The sequence below is a fragment of the Zalophus californianus genome, chromosome 17, assembly GCF_009762305.2.
Source record: "Zalophus californianus isolate mZalCal1 chromosome 17, mZalCal1.pri.v2, whole genome shotgun sequence".
In the NCBI taxonomy this organism is placed as follows: Eukaryota; Metazoa; Chordata; class Mammalia; order Carnivora; family Otariidae; genus Zalophus; species Zalophus californianus.
Genome location: NC_045611.1, coordinates 52,453,221 through 52,472,547, shown reverse-complemented (window position 1 = coordinate 52,472,547; position 19,327 = coordinate 52,453,221). Strand labels below are relative to the sequence as shown.

General features: G+C 59.4%; 3 protein-coding genes across 3 annotated transcripts in view; 1 reads left to right on the top strand and 2 right to left on the bottom strand.

The window, feature by feature from the left end:
• The first annotated feature begins 183 nt into the window (after positions 1–183).
• On the top strand, positions 184–9,838 carry FAM83E (family with sequence similarity 83 member E). The gene is made up of 5 exons (XM_035725188.1): positions 184–2,027; positions 3,022–3,189; positions 3,563–3,687; positions 7,059–7,503; positions 9,008–9,838. Exons 1-5 carry the CDS (start codon positions 1,551–1,553, stop codon positions 9,281–9,283), a joined length of 1,491 nt encoding a protein of 496 aa, XP_035581081.1. The 5' UTR covers positions 184–1,550; the 3' UTR covers positions 9,284–9,838.
• On the bottom strand, positions 4,843–5,872 carry SPACA4 (sperm acrosome associated 4). Its single transcript, XM_027619046.2, has one exon. It carries the CDS (start codon positions 5,698–5,700, stop codon positions 5,320–5,322), a length of 381 nt encoding a protein of 126 aa, XP_027474847.1. The 5' UTR covers positions 5,701–5,872; the 3' UTR covers positions 4,843–5,319.
• Positions 9,839–10,190: 352 nt separating the features above from the next.
• The window catches only part of SULT2B1 (sulfotransferase family 2B member 1), a 33,060-nt gene continuing 23,923 nt past the window's right edge, over positions 10,191–19,327 (bottom strand). Inside the window, exons 3-7 of the mRNA XM_027619014.2 lie at positions 18,037–18,245; positions 16,248–16,374; positions 15,752–15,846; positions 11,873–12,053; positions 10,191–10,395 (exon numbers count right to left, since the gene is read on the bottom strand). Of these exons, the coding sequence (XP_027474815.2) occupies positions 10,217–10,395; positions 11,873–12,053; positions 15,752–15,846; positions 16,248–16,374; positions 18,037–18,245 (791 nt within the window). The 3' untranslated portion in view covers positions 10,191–10,216. The remainder of the gene's footprint in view (positions 10,396–11,872; positions 12,054–15,751; positions 15,847–16,247; positions 16,375–18,036; positions 18,246–19,327) is intronic.

The window sequence follows — 19,327 nt, the reverse complement described above, 5'->3', positions numbered from 1 at the left end:
GTCCCCTGGTTTGGGGCCTTCCCATACCTGCACTGGAGGCCTTTCACGGGGACCTGCCTTGTGGGCCCTCCTCTGTTGACACAAGGGGCTGGGCTCCCCGGATCCCAGGCTAAAACCTGATGAATGAGGCCAGACGGCAGGAAGAACAGCAGAAATAAAAGCAGGTCTCCAGACCCCTAATTCCGACCTCCGAGAAGGCAAGGCAAGGAAGGAAAGGGGATGGGGGTCTGGACAGGTTGGGGGAGCTGGACGGGGTGAGAGGGAGCCCCAGTTTTATTCCTTTTCTCTTTGTAGGCCTTGTGGTTGTGGTGTGGAGGAAGGAAGCCGTCCGAGTGTGATTGGAAGGAAGGGCTGCTGGTTTGCAGGGATCAGGGGTCCATAGGCCAGAGGTTGAGTCAGGAGCCTCAAAGGGTGCTCCTTGGCCAGGACTAGGTGGATGGATGGTCAGCTAGCAGGGGATCGTGGGATTCAGGCAGAAACCCGGACAGGTCAGCTCGGCTAGGGATCAGCATAGATGAGAGAGGGCAGCCCGAGACAATTCTGGCTAGGAGACAGTCCAGGGCAGCCAGTCCAAGGAACAGTGGCTAGTCAGGCCCTCCGTCTAGGTGGGCTGCTGAGGTCATGGGCTGGTTCCATGGTGATGCAAGCCCCTGTGGAGTGTATCCTCCACTATAGCTAAGCCCAAGTGGGTGTGACACCCCAGGGGCAGAGTCCCCAAGCGACAGAGACTGAGACCTCATTCCCTGGCTGGGGAAGGGTGATGCCCAGACTTCAGGCTGGAGACCATTCTTCCCAAACCGAGAGAGCAGGTCCAAGGGGAGGTGCCTGGGATGGTCAGTCAGTGAGAGCCGGTGAGCCAGCCACCTGTCAGCAGGAAAAACATTTCCCTGGACACGGCGGGGTGCTCCACTGGGCGGCCAGATACCGACCTTGTTAGCTGGAAGCAGTCAACGTCTGCCAAATAATCAAAAAGCCAGCCGGAGAGGGTCAGTTAGATGTGCCATCGGTCAGGGGCAAATAGCCCACTTTACCTTTAGTTAGGGACATTCAGGTGGTAGAAGACAGGCAGACAGCCTGTGGCTGTTACCTGGGAGATGGTTGGCCAGTCAGCCAGACCTCTGGCCAGGCCAGCTGGGCCTTCAGCCTGACCGAGACGGAACCAGCAACAGAGTCCGTTGGGGCCACCAGGGGCCAGGAGACTGGAAATTGAAGTGCACGGAGAAGCAGCTGACGGATCACACAGCCAGGGACGGAGTCGGGGGGTCACCCTGACCCACACACAGGACCACCCTCGACAGCTGGCCGGAAGTTCAGGTGACCAGCCTGTCACTGTGGTGGCTGGAGGCAGGTGGCTGGTCCGTCTGAGCAGCCCACGCCCTGGACAGTGTGACTATCAGGACGCGGAGCCAGGGACCTTCACGGAGCGGCCCTGGAAGCCTTGGCCGGCCGCAGAGAGTCGGCCTGGCAAGAGACCCCCAGATGGTCAGTCCCCCAGAGACGGCCGAATCTTCAGACACCCAGCCTCACGGTCCTCCCACCCGAGCAGCCCAATGGCAGCCTCCCAGCTGGCAGCGCTGGAAGGAGAAGAGTTGGGGGCCACGGGGCTGCCCTTGACCGAGGCCAGCCCTGGCTTCCTGTATTCCGAGGGCCAGCGGCTGGCGCTGGAGGCTCTGCTGAGCAAGGGCGCCGAGGCGTTCGAGGCCTGCGTGCAGCGCGAGGGCCTGCGGCCCTTTCTGAGCGGGGAAGAGCTCCGGAGCCTGGCGGCGGCGGCTGAGGACTGGACCACATCCAAGCAGCCGCCCAGCAGGGCAGCAGAGGGAGCCCCTGCCACCATTTGGGACTCGGGCAGCAGCCTGACTTACTGGCCCGGACGGTCAGACGAGCTGGCGCCCACGCTGCGGCTGGGCTGGCCAGAGGTCCCAACCTGGAAGGGAATCACCCGGGCGCAGCTGTACACCCAGCCACCCGACGAGGGCCACCCGCCCCTCAAGGAGCTGGTGCGCCAGGAAATCCAGGCTGCCTGCAAGGTGGGGGTCTCGGGGGGTCTGGTGTCCACTCCCCAGACCCAGACATCCTCACAAGCCAGCTCCCAGACCTGGGAGTGGCGCAACCCCTGGGGCCCTGGTGTCTCACCCATGCCCTCCCGGGACTCCTGAGTCCACACCTCGCAGCCCCCAGACCTCATCCTCACCCTCTCTCCAAGGCCTGGGTCCCCCTGGGCATCCATGCCCCTTGGACCTAATTATGACCCCTTGGTCTCAGTCATCTACCGCACCCCACCCCACCCCCAGGGTAGGTGTCTCCATCCTCCCTCCCACGGAGGGCCCAGATGTCTCCCCTACAGCCCCCTGGAGAGCCTGTTCTTTATCCGACGGCTTTGTGCCTGCCAGCTCCCATGCTAAGTGCCTTACACGGGTTAACATTTATAATCGCCAGGAGGGTCCTGGGAGGTTGGGACTTATTATACCGAGTAAGGAGAGATGGGGCAACTGAGGCACGGGAGGTTAAGTCTCTCACCGGTAAGTGACCGAGCGGGGATTTGAACCAAGGCTGTCTGGCCAGTGGGTCAGGAGTCATCTCTGCTACATGTTTCTGCCTGCAAGATCCAGGCCCTCAGCACCCCCCACCCAGTCCCCAGAGCTCCCCGTGTGACAAAGCAGATCATCCTGCGTGCCCCCCCCCCCGCCCCGGTATCCAGGGCACCTCCAGGGACCCAGCCCGCTGAGCCCTGGAGCAGGGCCACCATGCAGTGTCACAGCACACGGGACACTGTTCGCCATTGCAGATGTGATTATGATGAGTTTTCCAGCGGTAGAGGCCTTGGTCTCCAGGAAGGACGGTTTTTTCCTCATTCACGTGTAAGCGCTGTATGCACAGCAGTGCATGTCTGGGGGCCTCTCCTGCAGCCCCCCTGAACATCTCGTCGAGGTCGGGCCTTTAAACTCCCACCCCCAGGGCCCTAGCCCCTGACTGTCCGCGGAGCTCCAGGCTCCATCCACAGCCCCTCTCCCCACCCCCCAGCTAGTGGCCGTGGTCATGGACATCTTCACTGACCCAGACCTGCTTTTGGACCTGGTAGACGCCGCGACCCACCGCTGGGTGCCTGTCTACCTGCTCCTGGACTACCAGCAGCTGCCTGCCTTCCTGACGCTGGCCCAGCGGCTGCGGGTGAACCCCTGGGCCACTGAGGTAGGAGCCTGGCGGGAGGGACCCGAGTCCTCATTCTCCTGGCGCTGGGGTCAGCGGGGGGCAGACCCCTCCACAGCGTCCTAGCTCTTCGAGGTGGATGCCAGCTGAGAGGGTCCTCTGAGATCCGATGCCCATGGCATTGGGGGAGTTAGAGGTGGGCCTTCCCACGGGGTCCCTCTGAGTTAGGGCTATCTCCAAGAGACCCCCCGAAGCCCAATGTTGGTAGCTCTGGAGAAGCGGGGACAGACTTTTCTACAGAGCCTTGGGCCATCCGGGTCCTAACCCGCCTGGAGGGATTCCCCCCACGAGGCCTGGGCAGTGAGTGGAGGTGTGCGGGGTTGGCCTGAGCTAGGGTGTGCCCCCTGTACTCCAGAACCTAGATATCCGTGTTGTGCGGGGCTGCAGTTTCCAGAGCCGATGGCGACGGCAGGTGAGCGGCAACGTGCGGGAGAAGTTTGTGCTGCTGGATGGCCATAGGGTCATCTCTGGATCCTACAGGTGCGGCTGCCCCCCTCCCCACACCACGCGGTGGCCTGTCCCCAACTCTCAGTAGAGCAGTCGGCGTCCCTTTTTACCAGCCTCTCTTTCCCGGTCTGTGAAATGGGTCTAAACACCGTCACTGGTAGAGGAGGTACCGAGGCGCAGAGCCCTTCGTTTGGGGTCGAGCCAGGCCTGCCCCGGGGCCTGGGGTGGGGGTCATCTCTTCGACCCTGTGTCTCCTCATCTGGGAAACAGGGCCCACAGTTTGTGTGTGGGTTTCAAAACCAGGACGACCTGGATTGGAGTCCTAGCCCTGTCTTGAGTTAACTCCACCTTTCTAAGCAACTATAAAAAATAAGAGTTGGTATGCAAAGGACCTGGCCCTCAGACTGGCTTGAGTCCCTCCTCTCCTGTCCTTGGGGGTCTGACCCACCCTGGCTCCTGGCTCCTCGACTTCTCAGCTCTGTGACACACTGGGCCGGTGCCTCCCCTGCTCTGTGCCTCAGTTTCCCCATCTGGAAAGTGTGAATTACTAACAGCACCTGCCTCATAGGGTCATAACGTGGGAGGGTGCGGGGCAGGCACACAGACTCTCGGGTCAGGTGGCCTGGCTTCGAATTGTAGCTCTGCCGGCTATAGGCTGTGTGACTATGGGCAGCTGAATTCACCTCTCTGTGCTTCCCTTCTTCCTCTACAGAACGGGATGATATGGTTAGTGGCTCTAGAGCAGGGTTTCTCGACAGGGGTGCTACTCACATTTGGGGCCAGATGGTTCTGTGCTGGGGGGACTTCTTTGGGCATCTTAGGAGGCTGCACCAAATCTCTGGTCTCTCCACCCTGTAGATGTCAGGAGCACCCCCCCTTCCCCTATTAGGACAACCAAAGTTGTCTCCAGACATTGCCAACTGTCCCCTGGGGGTGGGGGGCGGACGTGCCCAGTGGATTACCAGTGCTCTCCACTGGCGGTTTTCAATCTTGGGCTTGCCTGCGTCCGAATCACCTGGAGGACTCCTTAAAAACACAGATTTGGGGTGCCTCCCCTCCCCCCCCCGTCCCCCTCCTCCACCACCGCTCCCACTCAGCCGGCTGGGGATGGGGCCTGAGCATTGGCATTTCTAGCTAGCTCCCGGCTGATGCCGGTGCTGCTGGTCCGGGGACAACACTTGGGAGAACTGCTAGCACAGAGACTGGGGCCACTTGGAGCGCGTCTATCGTCCCTCCCGGCTTTGTCTGGGGGTTCAGCGAGATCAAGGTACCCTGGCACGTAACAGAAGCAGCGCTCCGTAAACGTTAGCTGTCGTGTATTGTCGTCATTGTTCATTTTAACCATATTTCATCGACTCTAAGGTGCCACCGATGAAAAGAAGCATCCTGATAGACATGTGAAAAGATATGCCTCTTAGAACCCATGAAATAGAGGGGTCCAGCCAAACCCACCGAGCTTGGCTCCCCACCACTGAGTCAGGCCTAAGCATGCTTGGCCAAGCCCTGGGCTCCGGGGGGGGGGGGCAGCCCTGGAATGGAGGAAGCTGGGGCCACACGAGGTTGTCCAGGGCCTCTGGCCATTTAATGGGGGGGAGGGGGTGGAGGCGGGGGCTCGGGGCACAGCGGAGCCGGGACACCAGTCCCGGGCCCTGCCCTTTGGGTTGGTCACAGCAGATACGGGACCAGCTGCAGCACGCCCAGCGCCAGGCCGGCGACGACCCCTTCCATCCGGCCGCCCACAGGATTGGGGGCCCCGTTACACATGTGGCCGTAGCAGCAGATGGAGGTGAGCGTGTAGGTGACGCCCATGTAGGTGACCGGCTCCTCGTGGCCGCAGGATGTGGACACCACGCAGCCTTTGTTGAGGACAGGGCTGAGGCCCGGGGCCACCCCGTGGCCCGTGAAGCAATCCTCATCGTTGCCACAGCTCATGTGGATGCCCGGGCACTGCTTGGAGTCGGTCAGCTCACAGAACACGCAGTCCTTGGCGCCCATGGCGCCCGGGGGCAGAGCCGTTACCAGAAGCAACAGCCAGCCGAGGACCATGGTGGCCTGGTGGCGGGGACGGCGCCCAAGCCAGGCCGCGGGCTTCCTGGGCCTCCCGGAACTGCTGAATGACGCTCCTGAGGCCCGCGAGACTTTTGCCCCCGGTCCGGGCCTCCCAGGGTCAGCGCTCGGACGGTCCTCGGTTCCCAACGCTCCGTGTCCCTCGCGGGAGCTCCGTGCACTCTTTGTGGAGCGGAATGGGGGTGACCTCACAGACCCCTCGGGGCTCCCACTGGCCGCTCCAGGGGTGAGGTCACAGGTCGGGGGGGAGGGGTGTCACAATCTGCGGGCAGACGGGCCCGCCAACCTGCCAGGGAGTGAGGACGCTGCCACCCCGCCAAGGTAAGGACGCTTGGACCAACACTCCCCATCCTGGTGGCTGACGCATCAGTTCTCCAGGTGCTGGGCCCATTTTTCAGATGGGCAAACCAAGGCTCAGGAAGGGAAGGTGACGTGACCAAGGTCCCTAGAGCCGGGATGAGAGCCCAGGTTCATTTAATTCCCAAGAGCACCTGCTGTGTGCCAAGACGTTAAAGCTAGGTGCTTTTTTTTTTTTTTAATTTCTTTTAAAGATTTTTATTTACTTATTTGGCAGAGAGATACAGAGAGAGCACAAGTAGGCAGAGAGGCAGGCAGAGGGAGAGGGAGAAGCAGGCTCCCCGCCGAGCAGGGAGCCCAATGCGGGGCTCGATCCCAGGACCCTGGGACTATGACCTGAGCCGAAGGCAGCCGCTTAACCGACTGAGCCATCCAGGCGCCCCTAGCTAGGTGCTTTAAATACCAGCACTGTGATGACAGGACCGAAGGGGACCTGCTCTCCACAGCAAGCTGGGCGCGGGCCAGGCGCCATGCAGGCAGCTCAACCCTTTGTCCTCTCTTTCCAATCTTCCTACATCTTAGCTCCGTATCGCAGATGAGCAAACTGAGGCACGGAGCAGGCACACCCAGAGCCCGCCACACGGCAAGTGTTTAATAAATGGCAGTCATTATATAGGAAGCAGCTGAGTCTTAAGACAGGCCTCGCGGGAGTCAGAAGACTAAGCCCACCTCTTTTCAGAGAGGGAAACGGAGGCACTGACACCTCCTTTGCTGGGGACGGGGCAGCGTCCGGGTATAAGCTCAGGCTGGCTTCCAGATGATAATTTAAAGTATCTTAACTCTCGTTGTCACATCAGCCCTCGGGTAGGTACCTAGGTGGTTCTCATTCTACAGAGGGGGATGTTGAAACCAGAGAGGTTGCAGGACCTGCCCGAGGTCACACAGCCTGTCCTGGGACCAGGTGGGGACCGGTAATGGGGTCCAGGCCGGGTTCCCCGGGGCAGCACGGAGATCCTGACCCCTCACTGCGTGCCCCTCAGCTTCACGTGGAGCGACTCTCGCCTGCACCGCGGTCTGGTGACCCTGCTGACCGGCGAGATTGCCGATGCCTTCAGCCGAGAGTTCCGGACACTGTACGCGGCCTCCTGGCCACTCCCGTCTGCGCCCACCTGGGGCCCCTTCGTCAGCACCGTGGGGGGGCTGCAGCTGGCTCACAACCCCCACCGTGTGGCCCGCCGCCGCTCTGTGGCCCCCATGTCACCGCCGCCACCCGACGGCCCCCTGGCCCGACGCTTGGCTGCCTGCCGGGTCTTTGAGGGGGACAGGCAGGAGACCCCGGCCGCCCCAGGGCCGGCACTGAGCGACATCCTGAGGAGTGTCCAGCGCGCCCGGACCCCCAGCGGCCCCCCGGCCCGGCCCAGCCGCTCCCTGTGGGACCTGAGCCGCCTGTCCCAGCTGTCCGGCTCCAGCGACAGTGACAGTGAGGTGAGCGCTGGTGGCTGGCCTCGGAGAAACAAGAGGAAGGGGATGGGGCAGCAGAGGGCCTACTATGTGCCTGGCCCCGGGCCGGGGCTGGGGGTGGAGACGGGGTAAGCAAAAGCGCCCACCTGAGTTCATGATCCCAGCGACCATTTCCTACAGCCCTACTGCGTGCCGGGCAGGGGAGCGCTGGGTGGCTGGGGGCAGGGACCCCGAGAGCCACCCTGGGTGCAAATCCTGGCATGACCCACTAATGGGGAGAGCCAGGCAGAGATCTGCCTTCTCTGAACCCTCCGTGTTCTCATCTAGTGAATAGGCACAGCAGTTGTCCCCGTCTCGGTTTGGTGGGAAGGAGGAGTCAGTGAGGGGGGGATAAACTAACTAGAACATTAAGTATTAACAATGAATCCCCACGGCGGAATTTATTTGTATTTCTTTCACGAGATCTTCATCCCAGGTCAGTGAGGTAATTCTCTTCTCACGCTCGTGGTTACAGATGGGAAAGCTGAGCCTCAGAGAGGTCAAGTAACTTGCCCAAGGTCAAAACCACCATCTCTTGTGGGCACCGTGCCACATGCCAGGGGCTCTCACAGAGGAGGTTGAATTGGATCTTTGCCACAACCCTCTGAGGTGGCTGTTGTTACGAGCCTCCGCCCCCCCGTTTCACAGATGAGGAAACTGAGGCACGAGGGAGAGATTGGAACTCGGCCCTGGTGGCCTCGCCAATGCAGGTTTTAAAAAATGCTCTGCCCCTGGCTTCCCGGATTCGAGCGTCATTGGGGTGTTGGGAAGGGGGTTTGGCGAGCTCCAAGGGGTCTCTGTGCCCTGCTCTCAGCTGCTGAGGTGCTGGGGTTCCCACGGAGCCTGCCCTAATTCTCTGGGACCCTGGGCGGAGCCTCCGTGCCCTCAGCTGTAAAGTGGCCTGTTGACAGGGTGAGAGCAGAGCCATGTGGGACAAGCAGGCGGCCTCACCCTGTGTGCCGGCAGACCCGGGGTACAGGTGCTCTGTGAGCTGTGCCCCTCTCGGGCTCAGTTTCCCCATCTGCTACGTGCGACCTAGTGAGGACCTTTTCCGAGGGTGAGGGAGAAATGTCCCAGGAATCGCCTCCCTCAGTTCCACTCCAGGGGAGAAGGGGGATTGGGCAGGGCAGGGGCAAGGTCCTCTCGCCTCCACCCGGTCCTGAGCCGCCCTCACCCACCATCACCTCCCTTGGCAAATATTTGCTCCCCCCCTGGCAGTTGCTGGCAGCTTCCTGTTCCTCCCCAACTGCAAAGCTGCAGGGGGGAACACAGCAGCTGGCCCTCTGAGGGTCTGGGGGCCCCAGGCCTCCCGGATCACTTCCCTTCCCCATTCTGGAGGCTCAGGGGCCTTCTCACCTCCCCTGAGAGTCTCACACACACACACACACACACACACACACACACACACACGCACACACACACACACACAAACCCTTCCAGGACTCAGTCCCCCAAGCCTTCTCTCACCTCCCTCTCTTTCCCTCCACAGCCCAAGAAGTCCTGGGGCTCCAAGGACACCCCAGCCAAGGCCCTGATGAGGCAACGGGGCACCGGAGGGGCCCCCAGGGGTGAGACAGAACCTCGTCCTCTGAGCCGGTCCCAGCCCTGGGGCAGCCCCCTGCCCCTCCTCCCTGCACGCCACCTCCGCTATCTGTCCCCGACCAGAAGGAGGTTTGGTGAAGATGCTGCCTCCAAACTCCTGGAACCCCGAGGCTTCCAGCAGCCAGATCGGGCCGCCTGGGCAGGACTCAAGGGGCGACCGTGACAGGAGCCAAAGCCACATGGGGCCCACCTGTCTCCCAGCGGCTCCAAGCCCCCCGCCTCTGAGTCGAGGCGTGGACAATGCTTCTGGCCTGGGTGTCTGGAAATCGGAAGGGATTTTTTTCTCTTTGTTCTAGAACCTGGGCAAGCCCAGTGCTCACTCTAGAGGCCAGTGTCACAGTTTAGGAAATGGGCAGAAAGTCTCGAGTAGCTGGGATCCTAGAACATCGCATATCCTACCTCTCTGCGGACAGGCCTGGCAGAATGGCCCCGGTGCTGGAATTGTGTGGGGTGAAGGTGGCGAGTCCGTGGGACAAAGTGGGGGAGCTTCCGGTACCCACCATGCTCAGGAGCTGTGGGTAAACAGCTTGGCAAGGGACAGTGTGGGTAAACAGCTTGGCAAGGGAGAGGACAGAATCCAATCGAGGGAGTGGGGCTGACTAATGAGGGCCTGGAAGTTGGTGGGGGTCAGGGCCAGGGGGGCTGGGACTGTTTTGCGGGTGCTAAGCGCTGAGTTGCTGGGGGCTCATTTACCTCTGCTCAGAATAAAGCTGCTTGATGCCAGAATCTTGCATTTCCACAGCCTAGCAGAAGACCCAGGAATGCAGGTCTGGCCCCCTCCTCCCTCCCACCCAGGAGGGCCTAGCCGCAGCGCCCCGGCCCTGGGGGGAGGCAGGTGCTCAGCGCTTGCCTCCCCGCAGCACCTTCGCCTCCGGCGGGGGCTTCTAAGTCACCGACCCCACTGGCGTGCCGGGTGGGGAAGAAGACTCGTCTTCTCCGGAGGTCCCTGGGAGCGCGGCGCCCCGCCCCGCCCCGCCCCGCCCCGCCCCGCCCGCAGCCTCCGCCTCCCTCGCGCGCCCCCTGCCGGCCGGCCGCGGCAAGCCACCTCCAGAGCGCAGCGAGAGCCCGGGCGGGAGTGCAGCGTTTATTCTCAGAGTCACGGATTGGGGGGCTCGGAGGCCTCGGGGGGGCTGGGGCTGGGATCGGGGTCCGGGCTGGCGTCCTCGGGGACGTCCCAGGGGAAGGTGGGCAGCCCCCGCATCTGCTCGCGGTAGACACGGTCGAAGGCTTCGCTCTGCGCCACCGTGAAGTGGTTCTTCCAGTCACCGCACACGCCTGGAAGGGAGGGAGGGCCAGCAAGGTGAGGAACGTGGGAAACTTCCCCGCCCCCAACATGCCAGCACCCCCTTTCCCACCTGCGGGCCCCTGCCAGAAGCACCTCCCCAGCCCTCTTCCTTTCCATGCTGCCCCTTTACCTCCTACGGTGGCCGCCTCTGCCCGCAGTCACCTGGCCAGACCCCTGGGCACCCTTCTTGCGCCCTCCCTCCCTCGGCTCCCCCCACCCTACCTGTCCCTGCAGTAGACCTGTTGCCTTCCTCTATTTTACCCCGACCCCTTAAATCTCTCGGCCCGGAACATCCGCCTCCCCATCCAGCATTCCTGCCCGTGTGACCACGTCACTGTGACCCGTCCCTCACCTCCCTGGCTGGAACAGGGCTTCCTCACCGCAGGGCTCCTGCAACACGCTACCTCCATTATGGCTCTGACAGTGGGAATGAATGCTTTCCCACACTCGGTGCCAGGGGACCTGCCGAAGGGCTACCCTGGATGCGTGGGGTTCACTCTTTAACCCTCGCAGCAACCGAGCAGGCAAGGGGTGTGAACTCTGCCCCTTCCATGTGCCCAGGCAGGTGCGGGGATCCCTCCGAGCCTCACGTTTCTCACTGTCATGGGGCATTAACCTGGAATCCTGGGGCCAATGTCGTTCGGATCGTGGCATTTTGAATCTTAGCAAGTGTACACCCCACATATTACGTGACAGCCCTCGTGAGGTCTGGGGGGGGGGCTCCCTGTGGGAGGCTGAATAATCACCCCCTCCTTCCAGATGTCGACCTCTCCTAGTCTTTGGAACCTATGCCTAGGTGACCTTACATGGCAAAAGGGAGTTTGCAGGTGTCATTGTTAAAGACCTGGAGATGGGGAGGGGATCCTGGATTATCCAGGTGGCCCCCATTTAGCCACGAGGGTCTTGATAAGAGGAGGTGGGAGGGTCAGAGTCAGAGATCAGAAGATGCTCTGCTGCTGCTTCCAAGATGAATGGGGGCCACGAGCCAAGCAGTGCACATGGGGCTAGAGACTGAAAAGGCAAAGAATGGATTCTCCCCCTAGAGCCTCAGAAGGAACAATCCCTTGGACACTTTGATTTTAACCCAGTGACACTGATTTTGGACTTCTGACCAGAACCGTAAGAGAATAAACGTGGCTTATGTGAAGCCGCTAAATTTGTGGTATTTTAGCAGGAATAGGAAGCAGTGCACTCCCACCCTCACCCCGTAATCCAACACTTGAATATTTCTGGGGTGAACCCTTCATGCTAAGAAAGATTTGCAAAGACGCTACAGAGCCTCACAGAGTGTGCCCGGCCCCAGGCTCAGCCCTGTGTGGGGGGTCAGTCCTGGGTCCACAGTGACGCTGGGAAGGCAGTTCTGTTTGGAGCAACCCCATGTTTCAGCCAGGAAAACTGAGGCCCAGAGAAGTTACGTGACTCGCCCAGGTCACACAGCCAGGCTGTGGCACCCCAGAGCCCCCGCACCTTTCCGGAGGAAGGCCCCGTGGCGCTGGTCCAGCAGGCTGGGGGGCAGCAGCGTGTAGTTGGACATGGCGTTGGCCTTCATAGCGCCGAAAGCTGAGTGCGCCACCACGGAGCCCAGCGCCTCCTCACCAAGCGGCCGACCCAGGAATTGGCAGATGCGCTGCACGGAGCCATGGAGATCCTGCAGGCAGGGGAGAGGGGTCAGGGGGGGCCAGGCGGAGGGAGGTGGGACCCCAGGCAAGGAAGGAGCACCAACCAGACCCCGAATCTGGACGTCTGAGTCCTGACCCAGGCCTGTCTGGGTGACTCTGCTTCTTTGCCTCAGTTTTCCCACCTCCGAGCTGAGGGATTGGGCTATGGCTTCTGAGTTTTTGCAGTTTGGGGCTTTGGAGGGTTCTGCGGGTGGAGGTCACAGCAGGGAGTAGAGGTTACTCAGGCACCTTATGCAGAATCACCCTCACTCGGGGTAGAAGGGGGAGTCAGCCTCTCTGTGCCCCAAATCTGCACCCCCACCCCGGGTCCCCATCCCGGAAAGGCGACCTCCTTGAGCCACTCCCAGGCCAGACTCCCAGCCCGGCCTCACCCCTCTGTCTCCCGCTGCCCCCACACCCCTGTCAGTCTGTCTCTGCTCATCTCCTCTGGGCTTTCAGCCCTAGCACTGGTCAAGCCTTGGCCTCTCCCTATGGACTCCTCACCCCAGCCTCCTCCCCAGCCTCCTCCCTGGCCTCCCTGCCTCCAGGCCCCCACACCCAGAGCTGACCCTACTCTTCTCTGCTCCCAGACCTCCTATGGCTCCCTGGTGCCCAGGGACAGGAGTCCTGCCACCCCCTCCCCACCCCCACCCCCCGCCCAGGCCTGGCTTTCAAGGAGAGAAGTGGTCTGGCCTCCCCCATCCTATCTTTCCAGAACTTACCATTCCCTGCAATTTCCTCCCTGCAGCTTCGGCATGGGGCTGCCAAGAATGCCCCATGCCACCCTCCTCCACCTGGCAAACCTCCCCATCCAGATGCAGCTCAAATATCCACCCCCTCCCGACAACGACGGTTCAAGTTACTGGGAATTGAACACCTCCTGTGTACCAAGCTCTGGTCCAAGCCCCTCATGTATATTTGTGGCAAGCATGCCAATAACCCTGCAGAGAGGTGTCCTTACCCCAGTCGGTAAAAGGAGGCTCAGAGAGGGGAAGACACTTGTCCAGGGTCACACAGCTAGGGAGGAGCTCAGATTTAAGTGCCTGAAGCCCCACCCCTCCCTGCCCCCTTCTATTTTTGCTGCCTTCCCTGAAATGCAATCCGCCTTCTGCTCAGCTCCACCAACCCCACGGCTCTGATTTTCCACGTCATCCCTGGTTTCATAACCCTCCATCCCTTTATCGTCTTGAACCACTGGCGTGTCCCAGAAATTCTAACATGTTGGCAATTCCTCACACCCTGGGGCAGCCCAGAAGCTCTGTCAGGCTGCATGGCCCAGTTTTTGGTTTGGAGAACAAAACTAGATGAAAAAAAAAAAAAAAGTGGGGGTGGGGGATGGTAATGCCAAAATCTTCTCTGGATCTTCCAACATCAAGAGATTTACCAGGTTGGGAAAAAAACAAAAAAACCCAAAAAACTCAGGTAGGTTGTCAACTCTGTCCAGGTTCCAAACCCCCAGGCTCCTCCTCTCTAAAATGGGGGTAATAACAATATTGGGGTGAACCCTATAAAATGTGGCTCGATACTGGCAATTTTATGTGGTTCGCTCTAATAGGTAACTCACCTGCCCGCACCTGGCGAGGATTAAATGTGATGAGCCACGTGTGGTATTTGGTGCGTGGCCTCTCTCACCCTCAGGGGACATTGGCTACTATTGTTACTACTAATCAGATAGGCCCTTGCTCAGAACCTAATCACTTTTACTTTACACACTATACTCACACTGTGGCGTACCTTGTCAGATGGTAATAATATGCCAGTGCCAGCCACTGTGGTTCTCACAGCAACCCCATGAGCCTGCATTTTCCCACCAGGTTTTAAAGAATATTTTTATTTATTTATTTGAGAGAGAGAGAGAATGAGCAGGGGGGTAGGGGTGGAGGGAGAGGGAGAAGCTGACTCCTCACTAAGCAGGGAGCCCGATGCGGGACTCGATCCCAAGATCCCGGGATCATGACCTGAGCCGAAGGTAGACGCTTAACTGCTTTACCAACTGAGCCACCCAGGCACCCCTTTTCCCACCCATTTTAAGGATGAGATGTCCGAGGCTCTGAGAGACTTTAGGGGACTTTTTTTTTTTTTAAAGATTTATTGATTTATTTATTCGAGAGAGAGAGAATGAGAGAGAGCACGAGAGGGAAGAGGGTCAGAGGGAGAGGCAGACTCCCCGCTGAGCAGGGAGCCCGATGCGGGACTCGATCCCGGGACTCCAGGATCATGACCTGAGCCGAAGGCAGCCGCTCAACCAACTGAGCCACCCAGGCGCCCTAGGGGACTTTTTTAAGTAGGCTCCATGCTGGGCTCGAACTCACGACCCTGAGATCAAGACCCGAGCTGAGATTAAGAGTTGGATGCCCAACTAACTGAGCCACGCAGGCACCCCAACATTTTAGGGGATTTTAACTGCTTTATTGGACATAAAAATTCAGGTGTTTCCCACTCCAAAAAGTACTGACAGAAAGAATACAACACATACATGAAACACACAAGAAGGGAATGTGTCTGGGGAACTTAGTGAAGGGGCATATAATGGGAGCTTCTCAGGTACCCAGCAACTGGGAATATCTTTGTTAGGAATCTAGAATGGGGCACCTGGGTGGCCCAGTCAGTTAAGCGTCTGCCTTCGGCTCAGGTCATGATCCCAGGGTCCTGGGATCGAGTCCCACATTGGGCTCCCTGCTCAGTGGATAGTCTGCTTCTCCATCTGCCCCCCCGACCCCCCATGTTCTCTCTCTCAAAGAAATAAAATCTTAAAAAAAAAAAAAAGCGTTTGCTAAAAAAGAAAAAAAGAATCTAGAATGGTTGGTTATGTTCACTGTGGGTTGTCCCTCTAGAAGCCCAGCATCCTCCTTACAGCCCAGCAAAGCAGTGCGCATTCTGCATGGCACCTTCTTCCAGGGAGCTTTCCCTGATTGCCCCAGCCAGAAGGCATTTTCCTCTCCTGGGTGCCTGCTCCAGGGATGTTTGATGGGGTCCAGACAGGATCCCCATCTAGCTCCAAAGGCTGTTTCCTTCCACCGCCCCCTCTGCCTTTCAGGTCACAGCCATCATCGAAACTCACTTCCCACGTGCTGCAGTTCCGCAGGACCTCATCTATCCTGTCTGCTCTCCCGCTCAGGGCCCACTGGGGGCTTCCACCTACTCGGAGACAAGCCAAGGTCCTCCCTGTGCCTCCTATCCCCTCGCTGCCCACATTGCCCACCCCCACCCCGACTCAGTCGGCTCTGGCCACATGGGCTTCTTTGCTCCCCTAGGAACACATCAAGCATGCTCTCATCTCGGGGTCTTCGCACTGGCTTTCCGGGACACTTTCCCCCCAGCTATCTCCAGGGCTCCTTCTTCTTCTTCTTCTTCAGATCTTTGCTTAAGTGTCATCTTCCCCCCAGAGGCCTCCCTGGCCACCCTATTTAAAACTGCGCCCCCACACATTCCTTATCTTCAGCTTCTATTCGGCTTGCCTTTTCTCCTTCGCTCTGCTCTCCAGCTGCCATCTATTTCATGTCTCTGTCCATGCCCCTTCTGCGGCTCAGGGGCTCAGGACCCTGCTCCGTTCACGGCTGCGCCCCCAATACCTGGTGCGTTGGGCAGCAGAGCAGGCCTCGCGGGAAGGGAAGCGGGTGTGAGGAGGGGAGGAGTGGGGGGCGCTGGGCCGGGGGGGGGGGAGGGCGGGGGGGCGGGGGGGAATCACCTGCTGCAGCTCCTCATAGGTGATAAACAGGAAATTCTCTTTGCCCTGCATCCGAATCCAGCCCTTAATGTGGTCGAACCAGGAGCCAAACTGCACTGCGGGCGGAGGGGCAGGCGGATGAGGTCCGGGCAGCAAGACCACCTCCGCTGGGGCTCGGGGCTCAGGGGGGCCTCACTGGCCCCATGTGGCCCCAGGCCCGGCCCCTCAGAGCTGGATGCTTCCCCCAAACCCCCCACACCTGGCACCCTGAAAACCCCTGTCTCCCCATCTCTCTGTTTCTGTCCCTTTTCTGCATCTCTCTCTCTCTTTTGGTTTCTCTCTTCTCTCTCTGTATCTATGTGTCTGCTGTCTGTTTCCTTCTCTCTATTCCCCTGTCTCCTTCACTGCGAGTAACGCCCTGTATCTCTGCCTCTCTCGCCTTCGTACCCCTCCCCTGCCCCCTTCTTGGCTGGGTCCCCAAGGGGCGCCCCCCATCTCACTTTGCCCCAGTCCTCACCTTCGCCTTCGAGAAAGTTCTGCAGGAACTGGTCAGGTGTGCCGGGGTCCTTCAACTGCCCAGCAATCTTGGAGTAATGGTAGAGCGAGACCACCACGTCCCGGGGGTTCCGGCCCATGTAGATCACCTGTGTGTGGATGTTGGGGAGGAGGCCAGAAGGTGTCAGACACAGGAAGGACCCCAGCCCCAAAGACCGCATGTCCTCAAGCCTTCTCTCTCCTGATCCCACAGCAGGAAGGACTCAGAGTTGACTTCTCAGGGGACTGCCCCGCTAAGCTTAGATCAGTTCACCTCATCCCAGCGGATGGGGAGAGCTCCCTGCAACCACATTCCAGGAGGAGAGGGGGACTGTTCCTGGACTAGGCAGAGTGACGGTTTGGCTTCAGGGAATAAAGACGGGAGGAAGAAGGCATGGGGTTCAGGATGGAGGAGATCAGGGTGAGAGGTGTTGACCTTCCTTCCTATTCCCATAGCCAAGGCCCTAGCTCATCTCTTCCTGCCTGGTCCTTCACCAGAGCCTCTTCCCCAGCCTCCCAGCCTCCACATGGCCCCAGAAGGTGCTTCTATACCCAGATCTGACCCTGCCTTCTTCGACTCTCCAGCACCCCAGGGAAGAGTCCCAGCCCCCGGGCCTGGCATTCAAGGCCCCGATCACCTGGCTCCACTCTGTATACCTGCTTCATATTCCACAACCAAGCCCACTCCAGCCCCATCGGATATGTCCTGCCCTGGCAACTGTCTCCTTCCCCAAGACTATGGTCAGCCACTCACTTGCTTGGTGACCCCACCAGTCTCCCGGCTTTAATGACTCCGTCCATCTCTGCATCGACCAGCCAATTACAGATACGCATGTCCATCCCAGTTATCAAATCCCTATCCAACCCCGATTCAGTTATCTCCCTGCCCACTGGCAACCCGCGCCCGGACACCTATGGGCCACGACAGGGCTCCCACTCTCCCCTGAACCTCCCCATCTCGCCGCCCCCCACCCCAGGTGACGGCAGCCTCATCCTCCCAGCAGCTTAAGCCAAACACCGTGGAGTCACCCTTGATTCATCTGTCTGACACCCACACCCAATCTGTCAGCTAATCCGACTACTGGTTCCACCTTCAAAATACACCCCAAACCCAGCCCGCTTCCTTCACCTCTCTTCTTCCTTCACCGCCTCTGCTGTGCCGACTGACGCACCTCCACCACCCTCGTCTCGTCCACTGTCGCCTCCCACCTGGACGACCTGCCCTTGCCCCCACGGCCTGTCCCCCACCTCACGTCCAGAGGGCGCCCGTGGAAACCTAAGTCGGCTCCTATTTCTCTGCTCAGACCTCTGCCCTGGCTCATGACCCCCAGGGGACAAGCGAAGTTCCCACCACAGCCCCCGCAGCCCTGCACAGTTGGAAGCCTGTTACCTCCCTGACCTCATCTCTACTCCTCTCCCCCTCGTTCAGTTGGCTCTGACCACACAGGCTTCCTTGCCAGCCTCAGGCATGCCACACCCGCCCCAGGGCCTTTGCACCTGCTCTTCCCTGTGCCTGGAATGTTCTTCCCCCAGACACCCCCACACTCTGCTCCTTTCTGATGTGAATTTGCCACCTTGGCATATTAAAGAGCTTCCTTATCTATTCTCTGCCTGTTACCCCCTTAGAATGTAGGCTTACGTTGCTGTGTGCTTATTAGCTACTGTTCTAGATCAGGGCCAGGCACATAGTAGGTGTTCAATAAATGTGCTGAACCCATCAGTCAGGGAGAGTCAGCTCTCCCCCACCCCAACATCCCTCCCGCCTCCTGCACCTTGGCCTTGGAGTTGAAGAAGGCTTTGGTGAAGAGCTGGATGGGGAGGTGGGAACTCATGAGGCGGGGGCTGGGCTGGTCCGAGAGGCTGAAGGCACCCATGACGGTCTCACACCAGGGTGCCCGCTTCCAGATGGGCACCGAGTGGATCCAGGATGGGTCCCCGTCCTTTAGGATTAAGCTGAGGATCTCAATCATCCAGTTGGTGCCTGTCAGGAGATATTGGGCAAATTAATCAAAGATGGGGCGGGGTGGAGGGGAGGCCAGAGAGAACCAGAGTCAGATTTCTCAGATTCCTCACGGCTGGCCGGCCGGCCCGTGGAGAAGCTAGGCCTGCTTATGATTTTCGGAGCAGGAACTCAAGGCGCAAAGAAACAAAGTCGGCGGCCAAGGTGGCGAAGCTAGGAAGTGGCCCGCGTGGCAGAGACTGGCTGCTGTCCATCCAACCCCATTTCATCTCCCTACCAGGAATATGACGGGACCACATTTCCCCAGCCTCCCCTGCAGCTACATGTGGGGCCATGTGACCGAGTTCTGGCCAAGTGAGCTCAGGTGGCAGTGATATGCAGCCATTTCCAGGCCTGGCCCATAAACACCTCCTACGTGCCCCACCTTCCCTCTCCGCTGGCTGGATGCGGGGACACCCCTGGAAACTGGGGCTCCCGGGGATGGCAGAGCCATAAGATGGAAAGAGCCAGAATGCCTGAGACTGCATGGATTTCCCCCCAGTTCCCTCCACGCATCCTGCACCGCCTGGAGTTTAAAGGAATGACAAATAAGCTTCTAGTAGGCTGGGATTCTGAGGCTTATGTGTGAGGCAGAAGCATTCCGCTAGTACATACAGGAAGCTGGAATTAAATCCAGGCGTCTGGGCTTAAAAACCTCAGCTCCTTTCACTGCTCCTTCAACCCCTTGATTTCTGGGGGGGAGCCACAAATGTCATGTAGCAGGAAGGGACCTTAAAACAATGACCTGGTTCTCTGGTCTGGATTCCAGGAGACTATAGGCAAGTCAGCTGAGAAATAATAATGTTAACAGTCACCTATTATTAGTATTATATTGCCCTGGATTCTCTGTTTTGTTGTTTTGTTTGTCTGTTTTGTTTTTTGTTTTGGGGGTTTTTTAGATTTTATTTATTTATTTGACAGAGAGAGAGAGCACAAGCAGGGGGAGCTGCAGACAGAGGCAGAGGGAGAAACGGGCTCCTCGCTGAGCAGGGAGCCCCACGCGGGGCTCCTTGCGGGGATCGATCTTAGGACCCCGGGATCATGACATCAGCCGAAGGCAGACG

Coding starts and splice junctions, on each gene's coding strand:
- FAM83E (XM_035725188.1), top strand. CDS start 1,551: ATGGCAGCCTCCCAGCTGGCAGCGCTGGAAGGAGAAGAGTTGGGGGCC. Junction 3,688..7,058: donor GTCATCTCTGGATCCTACAG/GTGCGGCTGCCC, acceptor CGTGCCCCTCAG/CTTCACGTGGAGCGACTCTC. Junction 7,504..9,007: donor CCAGCGACAGTGACAGTGAG/GTGAGCGCTGGT, acceptor TTCCCTCCACAG/CCCAAGAAGTCCTGGGGCTC.
- SPACA4 (XM_027619046.2), bottom strand. CDS start 5,700: ATGGTCCTCGGCTGGCTGTTGCTTCTGGTAACGGCTCTGCCCCCGGGC.